The 15,412-nt window shown below is 41.5% G+C and overlaps 1 protein-coding gene across 2 annotated transcripts; it reads left to right on the top strand.

Moving 5' to 3' along the window:
- Window positions 1–1,253: 1,253 nt before the first annotated feature.
- Amer2 (APC membrane recruitment protein 2) lies at window positions 1,254–11,504 on the top strand. 2 transcript variants are annotated; one of them, XM_005337576.5, is made up of 2 exons: window positions 1,258–2,198; window positions 2,577–11,504. In XM_005337576.5, exons 1-2 carry the CDS (start codon window positions 1,346–1,348, stop codon window positions 3,449–3,451), a joined length of 1,728 nt encoding a protein of 575 aa, XP_005337633.3. In that variant the 5' UTR covers window positions 1,258–1,345; the 3' UTR covers window positions 3,452–11,504. The 2 variants fall into 2 exon arrangements, with proteins under 2 accessions (XP_040137255.2, XP_005337633.3); XM_040281321.2 differs by having other exon boundaries at window positions 1,254–11,504.
- The last annotated feature ends 3,908 nt before the right edge of the window (window positions 11,505–15,412 follow it).

Here is a 15,412-nt window from a genome sequence, read left to right on the forward strand (position 1 = left end):
CAACTTGAATTGGGTAACACATAGAAGAAAATTAAGCAGGAGATGAGTAGGAAAGAGATGAATATTTGTGTATATATGTAAATATTACATATAATTAAATAATATTTTAAAATAGAATAAATTAAATAATGAAAAATATAAATCATATATATGTCTTATTTTTTTAGGAAAAAAAAAGGAGGTGGGTGGGTAGAGCTTAAGCCTTTAAGCAAATAAGCCCTCAGCTGGGATCTTAACAGCACATATCAAGGTTACAATATTAGCAGTCACCTTTGAAGTCAGAGCACCGAAAATATCCCCTGTCTGGGATATTCCCTGGGATGAGGTTTTTCCTTTTCTCCAGATCAGGTGAGTCAGAGCATTTGTAGAGGCCCCTGGGCACTCAGAGACTCCTGTCAGGCTTTTCCTGCCCTAGGGGGGAAAGAGGCTGCAGGTTAGCCCTGGGGAAGTTCAAGGACCAGGGCCAGGAATGGCAGCAGAAGGAGCAGGAATAACACTAGCATCCTCCTGAAGGGAAAAGTAAAGAGCAGATCAAAGAACTTCAAGTCTCACTTGTGGTAGGGACCTGAGGATCCCAAAGTATGTTCTCTGTCACCTCATTTATTGTTGCCAACTGTGGTTTGAGTAGTGGCTTCTGTGACTTCAGCTCCTAGTTGGTCAGTCTGGGATAAAACCCATGGTTGTCCCAATGGACTGGTCAACCTCCCTCCAATGGAACTGTTGCACTTTCATTGCTGAGAGCTGCTAATTGGTCTTCAACTGATGGTTGGTGCTTTCGTAACAAGAATCAGAACCACAATCATAAGGATGCAGCACTGACCTGGAAATTGTACTTAGCATTTGGACTAGACATAGATGTAAACAGACACATTTCATGCCTGCTGGGCTTAGTACTCACATGTTAAGGACAGACATGAAGGACTTGGGAAAAACACAAGCATGCTCCGTCTAGTATACATTTAAAAAGAAAAAAAAAAGAAGAAGAAGCATTTTTGGGTTGGGCTTACTTGCTTTGCCATTTTTATTGGCATTTCCTGATCCATGATTGGGCTTCCAGAAAGCAAGTCTGGAGGAGCAATCTGAAGGGGGGAGAGAGGGTCGATGATATCTGAATTCCATAATTACGACTTTAATTTCTGCAATCGGCTGGAAGCTGTGTTGCAGGCTCTTGCTACAAAAAAAAAAAAAAAAAAAAAAGCAAGCCAAGTGGGATGGAAGTGGGTTAGGGTATTATATAAGCTCTTTGCGGGAGGGGAGATGGTCTTTTATGTGTGCTCTTTTGCGGCTGCTGCTACTGCAGCAGTAGCGCAGCAGCAAGAGCGGCTCAGGTTGATTTAGAATACGGATGACAGTGGCCTGGCGCGAGCCCACGACTGACGAAAGCTGCTTATCCCGCTCGGTTTCCATGGAGACGAGCAGGAGCAGCGGCGGCAGCGGCAGCAGCAGCGAGGCTGTCAGGGAGCTCGGCTGCGATCGCGGGTCCGCGGGGGTCTGCAGGAGGAAGGAGGAGGCCGGGGCTGGGACCCTCGCGGCAGACATGGACTTGCATTGTGATTGTGCCGCTGAAACGCCGGCCGCCGAGCAGCCGTCGGGGAAGATTAATAAAGCTGCTTTCAAATTATTCAAGAAGAGGAAATCGGGTGGCACCATGCCCAGCATTTTTGGGGTCAAAAACAAAGGGGATGGGAAAAGCTCAGGTCCGACGGGGATGGTGAGGAGCAGGACCCACGACGGATTAGCCGAGGTGGTGGTGCTGGAGGGCAGCAAAAAGGAGGAGCCGCGCGCCGGGGGCGACAGTGGCGGGGGCCGTGGCGGCGGTCGGCCGAACCCCGGGCCCCCCAGAGCCGCGGGGACCGGCGTGGGCTCCCTAGCCAACAGCTCGGTGGCTAAGTCTCACAGCTTCTTCTCCCTTTTGAAAAAGAACGGGAGGTCGGAAAACGGCAAAGGAGACCCTGCAGAGGCGAGCAAGGCTGGCGGCAAACAAAAGAGGGGGCTGAAAGGGATCTTCAGCAGCATGCGCTGGCACAAGAAGGACAAACGCGGCAAGGAGGAGGAGAAGGAGGCGCACGCGGCCGGCCAGGGCAGCCTCATCTTGCCGGGCTCGCTCACCGCCAGCCTGGAGTGCGTCAAGGAGGAAACGCCCAGAGCCGCGTGCGAGCCGGAGACCCCCAGCCAGGACGCCCCTCGAGACCCAGCAGGTGAGCTCGGAGGGGGAGAGGAGGTGCCGGCCTCCGCCGATCGCGCCCCAGCGCGGACCTGCCGCGAGGCCGAGAGCCCCGGGGGCCCTAACGACAAAAGCGCCCGGGGAGAGGACGCCGCGGGGCAGCGGCGCGCCGAGAAGCCCGGGGCACCCCCTGAGTCGGGAGCTGGTGAGGTCCACACTGCCGAGGATGCTTCCAGGACAGGTGACGTTCCGATAAAGACGGTCCCCCTGGTCGACTCTGAAGGTGGCAGCGGCCGGGCGTCTGCCGTCCCTGACCCTTCCTCTGTCGATCCACCCTCAGACCCATCGGCAGATCGTATTTGTTTGATGTTTTCTGACGTGACTTCACTGAAAAGCTTTGACTCTCTTACAGGCTGTGGAGATATTATTGCAGACCCAGAGGAAGAGGCAGGTCCCAGCTGTGACAAGCATGCCCCCGGGCCAGGCAAGCCAGTCCTCTCTAAAAAGAACCCCAGCGTGGTGGCCTACCAAGGAGGAGGGGAAGAGATGGCCAGCCCGGATGAGGTGGACGACACCTATCTCCAGGAATTCTGGGACATGCTCTCCCAGACTGAGGATCAAGGATCAGGGCCCCAAGAGGGAGCGGCTAAGGCGGCAGCTGCACTGGAGACCAAAGTGGTGCCAGAGACCTCCAAAGATGCCAGGAGTGGAGAAGCGTCCAAGGACGTGTCCTTGGTCAAGCGCAGGAGGCTCAACAGGATCCCCATTGAGTCCCATCCGAAGGAACAGCCCAAACACCCGGAGAAAGAGAAGGAGCAACCAGAAGGCGTCCCCAACAGTGACGAGGGCTACTGGGACTCGACCACTCCGGGTCCAGAGGAAGAAAGCGCCAGCAGTGGTAAAAAGGCTGGCATCCCCCGGGATAGCTACAGTGGGGATGCGCTCTATGATCTCTATGCTGACCCGGATGGAAGCCCAGCAGTCCCTCCTGCCAACGAGGAGACGTCTTGCTTGTCCCGGTTAAAGCCTGTGTCTCCAGGAACCATCACCTGTCCACTGCGAACACCAGGCAGTTTACTGAAGGACTCCAAAATCCCTATTAGCATCAAGCATCTCACGAACCTTCCATCCAGCCATCCAGTTGTGCACCAGCAACCAACCAGGAGTGAGATGCCCAGAACAAAAATTCCCGTCTCCAAAGTGCTGGTTCGCAGGGTCAGCAACCGGGGCTTGGCTGGAACCACCATCCGGGCAGCGGCTTGCCACGATAGTGCCAAAAAGTTGTGAGGTCTCCGATGCCAAGGTGGATGGGCCACATATCAAGGAATACAACTTTCCCCCTGGAAACCATTAAAGGATATTTGCTTCCCCTAAAGAAAGTCATTTAGTGCAGCCCCCTTCTCTGGAGCCTGGACCTATTAGGTCTTTGTGCTGGGAACAGGGGCAGGATACAGCCGAGAGGGAGATGCTACACCTGGAATTCTCCTCTCAAGATAAGTCCCTGAGAATTATTTTCAAGTACTTTTTTCTTTTTTTTTTTTTTACCTTTAAAAAATATTTTTTTGTTCCTTTTTCTTTAATACACTGAACCCTTGGAAGTCACCTTTACTTGCCTTTGCAGAAAACAAGACTTAACCAAACCTAAGTTAGCTCATGCCAGGATATTGGGCTGTGCTAGAGTCAGAGGGCCTGGAGGAGTCAACTGCAGACCAGAGGACACTTCCCTTTCTTTCTTTCCGTTTCCTTTCCAGAGGTGGGTGGGGGGAAGACCCTTTTCTGTATCACTGTGTGGAAAACATCTAACAAAGCTGAAAGAACCAGGGAGTTACCCGATCAAAAGGGATTTTGGTTGACAGAAAACTTCCCTACTTTCGTTGGCTAGGTGTGCCAATAGGTATATATTTATCACTTGGAAAATAAAGAAAAGTTTTGGTTTGGTTGGTTTAGATCATTTGGGGAGAAATAAAAGGCTTACAGAGTAGTTTTTCACTTTTTGTTTGTTTGTTTGGGGGGATCACCTGCCCCTATCTACCCAGTACAAAAATCCAGATCAGGGAAAGATTTCACTAAATGCCAATAGATACAGTATTTTAGCATTTAAAATTTAACCTTCTCATGTAGATAATGCATATTTTACAGCTCATCCCACTGTTAATATTTTGTAATCTGTCAATACCCTGGAATTTAAAATCTGGTCTTATAGCTGGATATGATGACTATCCCCAAACCATTAGGTTCTTTTATGTACTGTAACCTGAAACAGAGCTGGTTTTGGTTTATAAGGGCTCTCTGGTCCTCAAAAAAGATCTATTGTGTTGGTGTCCCAGAAGAATGGTTTTACCTTGTCTTGATTAAGAGTCCATTTGTTTTTCACCTCAAACCCTTGTTTTCAAAGATTTTATCTTAGTTATAAAATTTTAAACCCAACATTTCATCAATGTTGGTGAGTCCAAAATGAAGGACACAACAAAAAACCATAGAAAGTAGTGTTTCCTGCCATCTGACTTTTGCTTTATAGATCATGGCTGAGACAGGTGTGTTTGGAGTGAAATTGGCAAGCTTATGTATCATAAACACATTATTGTAAGATTTTTTTTTGAGAAGCAGTTTAATTATATGTATGTTATTTCAGCCAAGACTTTTATTCCAGAAAGGATTATTACATGCCTTGGTAGTTTGAAAGATAAAGTGAAGCAGTTCCTAGAATGCTATTAGTGTCTAGTGACTAAATTAATATCATTTTGAAATGTGCTTCAGTGTATTCAATCAAAAGGCCAGAGCTCCTTGTGGAGGTGATTCATCATATCAGGAGGATTATACATATGCAAGTGAAAACCCACAATGTAAATGACATGAACGCTTCTATAACTCTCATTTACCAGAGATTACTAAGTAGTGGACTGTTATTTTGTTTTTAAATTTGTTTTCTGTTTTGTGAAAAAAGAAGACAAGTTAAATATATGAAAACCTATTTTGATAATATGAAATTGAAATCAAAAGAAAACAAATCTGAGTCAGTGATGTGAGCAGCTTGTCTCCCATTTTAAATTCAGAAGGATTGAATTAGAAAAAGAGGTAGAAGCTTGTTGAATTTCTTTATTTATTACTGGCTATTATTGTGTTGTCTCAGATCCTTAATGTTATTTCAAAACAGTATTTTAATATTTAATATCCTTATATCTCTAGATAAGGATCTTCCTGCAGACATAGCTTTCAGGGTACTGAACACTAACTACAACAAATTCATACAAGCATCTTGCACGTGCTCACGCACTCAACTGCGTACAAACTAACAGACAAAAGACATCTAGAAATATTTAGCTTTAGGAATATCTTGGAAATTATTTCTGTTCTTGAGAAAGGACTTTGAATTTGATTTAATGCTGACAGTACTATTTAGACTCAAAATACATTCATTTTCCCCCAGTGAATCAGAGAAAACATAAATTTTATTTCTAGCTGCAAAACAAAGGCTCTGTTTTTATTTCCTTCTTGTGCATTTTCTGGCAAGAATTATATTGTCCTTTGCGTGACTCCAGGGCCAAGTTTTATTTCCTCATCTGTTCAGTTGTACAGTAAAAGTTAACAGTACCTGAAGAACTGAGAAATTGTAAAGTCAATCTATTTCTAAAAGATTAGAAGAAACAATTTGTGTTTTTATAATTTGGGAACTTATTTCTGCAATGTACAGTAAAGTTTTAAGTTCTCCTGTCAATTAATTGATTATGAAAGATTTAAAATATTTTAAAAGTTATTTTCCCCATATTTTCATAACTTTTAAAACCTGATATCTCTAAGAATTGCACCCACACTAGTCAAATGGGGGATTTGGGCAATGAATTAAATGGCCTCCATCACTTGGTGGGGACCCCTGCAGTGGTGGGAGGAATGGGTGGCCAACTTTTTCCAACCACAGGAGAAGAATCATAGTTGCTTTCTTGTGCCAAGGGCTACTTTGTTTCATTTGAATTAATGGAGATGATTTTTTAATATTTTTCTCTCAAATTCCATGCCAATTTTTATTGATGCACTCTCTAATAACCCTGTAAAGATTATTTAGGCCCATAGTTGCTGATTTTTTTTTAAAGGGAAAGGTTAGATATGGGTGAATCACACCTTTCCTGGGGTGTATAAATTAAACATACTTAGTGGATTAATGCAACTTTGGACTAAGAGCTACCCAAATTAGAGGGGGGAAAGACAAATCAATCGTTGGAACAGAATTTACCAGTTTAATAGCTTGGCACAAAGACATCCTGACTTTTATGACCTATATTATACTTACAATGTGACTTGAAACATCCTATTTGATGGTTGGTGCTTTTACCCTTCCATTAACACCAAGTGGGAGAAATTTTATTTACTACAGCATTTTAGATAATCACAAGATGAAAGAAAATTTTTGTCATTTCACCTAATAACAACAATGGGATATAGAGCATTAAGGACTTCCTTTGGATACATTTCCCATCAATTATCTGACTCTTTAAATACAGGTTTTTAATCTATGAAGATAATGGCTGACAGAATTTAAAGGTTTCCTGCATTCGTCACAGTAGTTTTCAAGTTTTGCATTTAGATGAATATGCCAAGAGCCCTTTCCTGACCAATTATCAAGGTAGAAAGATTATATCAGTTGTCAACATTGCTTTGACTGAACCTTCTAAGAGTTTCCATTATTTACCTCTTTGTCAGATTAATTTTCCTAGGTGACTCTTTACTGTGAGTTCTGAATGAAGAGACTGACTCCTGTAGCATTTTGTCTGTCCCTTTATTTACACCATAGTTGCTTAGTACCCTTATCAGAAACGGGGCACTTTGCATCACGTAGAGTTAGCATGTCTGGACCATGTTAACATGTTGGAACTCATTCTTGGTTTAGTTATTCTAAATTTCTGTCTTGAATTACAAATAGATGGATTTGGCCTCCCTGTTTGTACTGAGATATGTCCTAGTACATTCACAGGTACTTTTCTTTTTTCACTTCATACTGCTCTTTTATTTTTTTCATTACTAAGAAATCAAGACTTTAAATGATTGAGAAAAAGGCATCCCATTTGCTTCTTATTTTAAACAGCATGGCTGTTTTAAACATCTGGATGGAATTAGAGAAACCCAAGTACCTCAGCTCACACCTCTCTTTTTCTCCTCCTCCAGGCAGAGCAAGGAATGGATGACTCGGTTATTTGTGCAAAGTCACACTTAGACTTTCAATCCATTACCCCAAAATATTTATAAAACAGGTTAGGACCATTTACTAGGGGAGACCAAGGTCTTAGACAGCTGGTGTGGGAAAGCAAAAGGCCCTCGCTGACTTCATAAAAAGAAGTCGCCACTGTCTGTGAGGTGTGGCTCCTCCCCCACGGCGGTAGTGGAGTTGTCCCCTTGTCTGTCTCTGAAGACCCTCTCCTGGCTGTCACAGATTGCTCCTTAGAAGCCTTTCCACTGTGATAATGGCTTGAAGGAGACAGACGGTTGCACTGAGAGCCACTTAGAAAGGATAAATTATCCTTCTGCAGATGTTTTAACGGGTGATTCCCAATGCTAGTTTCATGATCATGGAAAAGAGTTCCTGCTCAAACTGAAAAAGGAAAGATGAAAGTAGTCACTAAACGCACATCCAGAGCTGAAAATGGGCAGTTTTGATGATTGGTGTTTACTTGAACTAAGTGCTACACATATTTATGGGACAGATACCATATCTAATACTTAATAATAACCCCTTCCGTTTGGGGTTTCATTCATTCTGCTGTAATTGGATTTTCTTAATATTCATTAAATGACTTTATTTTACCTTTTTTTTTGTATTTGTATTTGTTGCTTATAGTTTGTGGGATGGAGCAGAGTGAGATGAGTTAAGCAAATTCCTCTAACAATAATAACAGTAATTACAATATAATGTGTGTTGACGACTTACTATGCTCCAGGCACTTATAGCAGCTTTACGGATATTTACTTAGTCCTCTTATGGCCATAGGGGAGAGGCAACATTGTCTTCCTAGTATGAAACCTTTAATTCATCCTTTTTGTTTGTTTCTAATCCCGTTCCACCTCTGTCCTGGTCTGTGTCTCTGTCTCTGTCGCTCTCTGTTTCGGTGTCTCTGTCTCTCTTTTTCCTTCCTGGGACAAGGGCTATAAATACTTTAGTGTCCTAGGGTAATACAAGAGCTAAGAACTGCTGGAGTCATTAAACAGTTCACTTTCACCAGGAAAAGCTCACCCATGTCCACGCAGCTTTACGTCTAAGATGATGGTGCTCACAGTCACTCACAGGGATCCCTGCCACGCTTCGTTAGTGAGTAGGAGAACACGGGCCTTCTTTCAGAGCTGTCTTCTCCTTTCAGGGATGAACATGGAAAGTACAGACAGAAAGTTCTTCTGCTGTCGTAGTAATACTTCTTCCCTGATAGGATTTCCGAATTCCAAGCACGCTTCACTTGTTTGCTTAAGCCCAATCTAGGCTTGTTCTGGCTGTTGCGTGCTTTTATTTTATTTATTTTTTAATTATAGTAAACATTTAACATAAGATCGACCCTATTAGCAATTTTTAAGTGTATAATACAGTATTGTTAACTACAGACACATTGTTGTACAGCAGATTGTTAGAACTTACTCATCTTGATGTAACTGAAACTTTATCCCTATTGATCAGCAACTCCCCCATTCCTCTTTCCCTCAGTCCCTGGCGACCACCATTCTACTCTCTGATCCTATGGAGTCTGACTATTTTGATACCTCATGTAAATGGAATCATGCAAGCATTTGTCTTTCTGTGACTGGCTTATTTCACTGAGTATCATGTCTTCCTGCTTTATCCCTGTTGTCAGATGCTAGGATTTCCTTCTTTTTTTGAAAGCCGAATAATATTCCATTATATGTAGATACCGCATCCATTTTGTCAACATCATGGCTATTGTGAAAAATGCTGGAATGAACATAGGAATGATAATATTTTTTCAAGGTCCTGATTTCAGTTCTTTTTGTTAAATATCCAGAAGTGGGATCACTGGCTCATATGGTCATTTTATCTTTGAATTTCTAAGAACTTTCCATAGACTTTTCCACAGACGCTGCACCAGTTGACATTCCCGCCAACAGTAGGGCCACTTTCTACACATCTTCACCAACACTTATCATCTGGGGTGTTTGTTGAAATGGTAGCCAATTGAGTTATCCTTTGCCTTGATGCAGTTCTGAAGTCCAGATATAAGCACCTGGTTCTTTCAGAAATAGTGCATCCTATGTTCTGTCTGTGGCCATTGAATAATACTGACCTTTATTTTCTGATTCATTAATTTGCTCAACAAGTAGTCATTCAGCTCCTCTAAGTCAATCACCATGAAAGTATTTTGTATTTAATTCTAATAACTAGCATGGGCTGTGTGTTTACTACAGTGCCAGGAGTGGAGCTCTGTGCTGTATTTTACATTGCTATCTTTACTGTTCACAAGAACCATGTAAAGTATATATTGACTCCATTCTCCAGAGGAAGAAAATAATGTTTGGAAAGGATAAAAACCATCTTGACCAAAGTCATTCATTTAGTAGGTAATAGGGGCAGCATTTGAACCAGAAATTTAACTCTACAGCTGATGCTTTAACTGTAAATATTTTTTTTAGCCATGAGAATCAATTTTTGTATTACTTGTTTTAAATAAGAAATTGATCAAAGTTTTGAACTGCCAGTGTCAAACAAGATTTTTATGATGGTGCACCTCATTAAAACAATGACTACTTTTAGTTAAAAGTGAACTTGGTTTTTAAAATGTTAGTTGATGGCCTTTCAATAATCCAAATTACCTACAAGTCTAAAAGGTCTATCTCAGAGTCTAGCAGACTTTTTTCTCACCAAAAAATTGGGCCCTAGTCACCAGTTATTTTTTGAGCTATATATTAACTGGTCTAAAATCTGATAGATACTTTGACAGTAATAAAACCAGCAAAGTAATTTCCATAGTGAATTCATTAGGTTGCAACCTGAGTTATGATGCCTCTCTCTGTATTTAGGGAAAATCAGTTTGAAATTACACTGCTGTCACAACTCATGAGATTATTTTACTGACATACAAGTTACCTACATTTGGTCCAATTTTTTTCTGACTTTTAGATCTCAATGAGATGCAGTTGAAGAATTCAGCAACAATGGTTATTCTATTGATTTGAAAACTGGGACGATTTTTGGAAATTATTCAAGAGTTGGGTAGAGTAACTATGTGACAAGACACATTTTAAATAAAATGCAGCCCGGGTTCCCATTATTTGAGGCACATTAAACTTTCTCAGATACTTTCAGACCTGGATCACTTAATAAACTACAGCAGAAATACTAAAACTATCCAGTCAGGTAACATGGGGCATGGAGCAGATACACAGTTAACACTTACCACTTCATTTCATGACCCCAGTTAGCCTGAAGGAATTAACAAACCTTCTCAAATACCTACGTGAGAACCATTTATTCCTCCTCTAGGCACTTATTTCTAAATAAATAAAGGTGGAAAAACTCTAATAAAGACTATTTAATATTTTTATTGCTTCCAGGATAAATTTAATTAAACACGGAGGATCGGATAGTGGTAGAACTATCAAGAATATCAGGGAAAATGGTGTTGATGTTATAAAGCAAAGTAAATTTGTGTCGTTTTTACTTGTCACCAGCTTCCTAGCAAGCTCACTGTGGACTTCAGGTTTTGCCCAACTTGTTTATATGAAGCATCTCAGTGTAACAGAAGGAATAGCAGATTATTTGAAAATGGTGACAAAGAGAACCTAAATGAGAGACCCCATTTCTATAATTAGTTTCCCTGAAAGTCAGGCATGTCTTTGAGGACAAGCTGTTGGCTGTATTATTTTTGTGCACAGGAGGAAAATTGTTAGTAGGTTTATAGATATTATTTTTATAATAGAATGTTAATCCCCTGAAAAACATCAAAAGTTGTCTCCTAGAACTAACTCTATGTTTTCAAAACTTGTTTAAAAAAAGGATTCTAAATAGCAATAGGATCTTTTCTTCCTTCTCCACTCCAGTGGTTTCATGGGATAGATGAATCAATGTTTATATTTTTAAACCTGTAAATATTTTATTTTGGGTATTTTGTATATTTGTTGATATAATTCCATTTTGTGCATATATATATATATACCATTGTGCATGTTGCTGTTTTTGATAGTCACTCTTCCAATGAATGTAAGAAGCTTGGACTAATAGCACTTTCCTTGTTTCATTCAACTATCTTAAAATGAAAATACAATGCTGCCATTTTAACTGTTGTGTTTAATTTTTAACTGTTGTGTTTAATTCAGTCAATAAAATTTGTTGCTCCTTTGCATTTAAAAAGAATTCTGTTATTTCTCCAGGATCAGTTTCATTTCTGGCTTTTTCAATTTTTAGAAATTATACTAATGGTGATGACCATGATGTGATATGTGTGTGTGTGTGTGTGTGTGTGTGTGTGTGTTTATGTGTGGACTGGGGGAGGCTGTGAGAAAGACCAATGGGAGATCCATATTTTTTGTTGCACTTTGTAAACAAATGAAAAATTATTGTTTGATTTGGGCCTCTGCCTTTTGAAAGGCATGTTTGCTGTTCTGGCTCTGATCCGATTTCTGAGCCCTTTACTTAGAAAACCTCCATGCCTGCCATCCCTCCTGAGGCCAGCTAATCTGCTGTAACCAATAGGTAGCAGCCAAATTAAGGCCACTGGAGTCTTTCTAAAAGGCTTGTTTATTTTGTTTTCACTTCTTATGTTGAATAGGTTCAAATCCACAATATTTTGAGACTCAACATGATTAATAATAAGATTGTGCCATTTTGTTTTTAAAAAATAAAAATTAAAGCCTAAATTGTTTTGAAGTATATCACCCTTAAAATAGATTTGTTCACACTACAGATGCTTACACTTCTCCTGAATACCAAGAAAATTTATATTTATCTGCAGAACATGATGAAAAAATACTTTCAAAGGGAGATCTGATTAGTCACAGTAAATAATCGCATTAAATATACATCAGTAGAACCACAGATAGTGAGCCAGGAAGTTGATGAAGCCTTTCTGTTGCCCTCCCCTTCCTCCAAGCCCTTTTTCTCCCTCTTCTTCTTCTCTATTCCTTGAATTAACATGGAAAGCACTTTGAGATAACTTAACCCAACCTCTCTTCAATGAGGCATTGAAGAAACTAAAGTTCACAGATGCTAAGAAACTTGCTATAAAGTCTTTGAAGAAATTAGTTGTGGTAAAAAGAGCCTAAGTGTATTAGTCTGTTTTGTGGTATTATAGCAAAATACTGAGGGCTCGGCACTTTTAAAGAAAAGAGGCTTTTTAGCTCTGGAGGTCCGAGAGCATGTTGTCAGTATGTGCTTGGCTCTGGTGAGGACTTCATAGCAAATGGCATCACATGGCAGGAGTGTGTGCCAGAGTGTTGACCAGTGCATGCAGAAGAGGGATTCCAGGGAGGTGCCAGGCTTGCTTCTAACCACACGTTCTGGTGGGAACCGACCCAGTCTCATGAGATCTGCAGGAATCTCTTCCCAGGGTGATGCCCCATGGCTTGGTTACTTTCCACTAAATCCCACCTCTTAAAGAGTCCGAACATCAGCACTGACACACTGGGGACCAAACCTCCAGCTTGTGCCAGATCTAAACCCAATGTGGTAGCCAATTCAACCTGGTTTAGACCCTTACCAGTTCTGTGAACCAAGACAGATTCTTGAATTTCTGTGAGCCATGGGTTCCCACTGTATAAAGTGAGGATAGAGTAGTTGCATCTACTTCAGTTGTATCTAGTTGTATTAACGTTTAGAAATATAGGTGTCCAAGACATAATATAATTTTTGTTTATGTTAACTTAAGCTCCTTTTTTTAAAAAAAGGCATTTATACAAATTAAAACTTTTTAAATTTGGGTTGGGATTTGAAATATTCCTCAACAGAGAACTTGCTTAGGTACAGGGCTGAGATCAATGTGGACTTCTCTAATGGGGTGGGGTTATAAAGAGATGAAGCGTGCTTGAATAGGAACAGTGTAACGAATAGGAGTAGAGGTGGCCTTATGTGTGTATTATTTTGAGACTGAAGTTAAAAGGCTTTGTATGATTAGGAGAGAATGTGGAGGGGGAGCCTATTGTTTATAGAAGAAATCAAAGGTAATGGCTGAGTTGGCTGGGGACTTGGCAGCTGAAAGACCAATGGTGGTCAAGTCAAAATAGAATTTACTGCCCCAGACACCAAAAGATAGGCTGTAAGACATTATACAACCACAGATGAAGGCAGATAGCTGGGTGGTTTATTAACGTGCAGATACATCATTGTGGCTCTAATCTGGTGGGAAAGAGAGTAATAGTATGGACTTAAGAGATAGAAAATAATTTAAGCAAAGAAGGCAAATTTTTTTTCCTGCTATTTTAAGCAAAGAGTGAATGAATAAAGTCTGTGCTCTGTGAATTTACAACCCCCACAAAGGACCTCAATTCCTGAACACACCTCACGGAGCAAGCATCCCTCTGCCTCAGGTGAGATGTGGTATCCTGGAACTTAATGATGATATCATTCTTACACTGCGTGGCACCCAAATTCAAGGCAATGGAGTGTTTGGGCACACTGACAGATGCCAGTCTCCAGGGTGGAGCCTTAAGACGTGACATCTTAAAGGTAAACATACTTTTTTTCTTCTACGCTGTTTCCACTGTCTATAGAACTTTAACCCTAAGGTTTGGAGTTCCCAGGATACAACTCTTCCCCAGAAAGACAAATTTAGTATCATAAATTTAAACAAAGAAAACAAAATAGTGAAAAAATGCCCTTGAATTTTCCCAACCACCTGAGTCTTGTGTCTTCAGATTCCTGTCCACTCTAGGATACAGGAGGTGCTCATGAGCCAGCATGGGTGTTGGGTGACAGGCGATAGGTAGAGAAGGGGATTGCCTTAGCTTTCTCTCACTGTGACCAAACACTTGAGATAATCAACCGAAGGAGGAAAGGTGTCATTTGGCTCCTGGTTTCACAGGTTTCTGTTACATGGCCCCATTGTGGCATCCAGGAAGCAAAGAGAGATGAGAAGGGCCACGTCCCAATATTCCCTCAAGGAGCACTTCCTGGATGAACCAACTTCATTAGGTCCTACCACTTCCCAATAGCAACACAGTCTGGGGACCAAGGCTTTAGCTGTGGGCCTTTGTGGGGCATTTCAAATTCAACCTATAGCAGGGATATTCCAAGAAAGAATAGAAGCAAGAGCAGGACTGGGGATGTGACTGCAGTTAATATCCCTCTCTCCTTGTGCATGACCTGAGTGGCCGCCATTTTTCCATCAGGGAGTTGATTGGGTATTCCCACCTAAGATCTGCTCTTTTATGTTTTTCTGGTTCTGGGTCTAAGATTGGAGAGGCTAGTTTCCTCCCCAGCTCCTAAGATCTTTGTACCCCTGCTCCCATTCCCCAAGTGAAATTGGACTTTTAGAAGGTAATTGAGAGTCCTTGGAATTCTCCTCCAGGTCAGAATCTGCCTGTTTCAGCTCTGTTATTTGGTGGATATGGACACTTTTTAGAGGACTCTGGTTCTCTTGGGCAGCTTAGGGACCACAGTTATCAGGTGCTCAAGAGATTCTAAGCCCAATGTTGCATACTTGATTTTCCATTTGACCAAAAAATCATATTGATTGCATGTGATGACAGTTAATGGATTCAAGCCTAACACTTTATGCACTGGGTTCTGGGCAGGCATGACAGAGGTGGATGAAGTGACACTAGCCCCTCTTTCCAGGCCACCTAAACTTGCCCATAAACTCCCGGCATGCAAATCTCTGCCCCACATCATTTTCTAGGGAATCCCAGCCAATGATATGATTTCCATTTTTTAATAACAACAACAACAAATAATTGAAGCTTAGAGACCTCAAGTGTTTCTGACAATACAGAAGTTTAGATAGAGTTAAGGCTATTTAAGTTGGGCATGCACATAGCATGCACTTGGAGTCCCAACTACTTGGGAGACTGAGGCAAGAGAAGTTTAAGATCCAGAAGTTTGAGACCAGCAACATAGTGAGACTCTGCCCTCCAAAGGAAAAATAAATAAATCCTTGTACAGAGCACTTTAAAATGCCAGACAAAATTCATATTTATTTCTTTAAACGCATAGTTGAAGTATCAAGGAAGGGAGGCTAACACCCCTGGGAGTAGCTACTAATCCCTGGAGACTTAGATCTTTGGGTTCCATGGCCCCAAAAAAGGGTTGGGAATAATAAGAGAAAGAAG

Source organism: Ictidomys tridecemlineatus, chromosome 6, assembly GCF_052094955.1.
Source record: "Ictidomys tridecemlineatus isolate mIctTri1 chromosome 6, mIctTri1.hap1, whole genome shotgun sequence".
In the NCBI taxonomy this organism is placed as follows: domain Eukaryota; kingdom Metazoa; phylum Chordata; class Mammalia; order Rodentia; family Sciuridae; genus Ictidomys; species Ictidomys tridecemlineatus.

What these genes read in the sequence shown, in the direction of transcription:
- Amer2 (XM_040281321.2), top strand. Translation starts at nt 1,346, where the DNA reads ATGACAGTGGCCTGGCGCGAGCCCACGACTGACGAAAGCTGCTTATCC.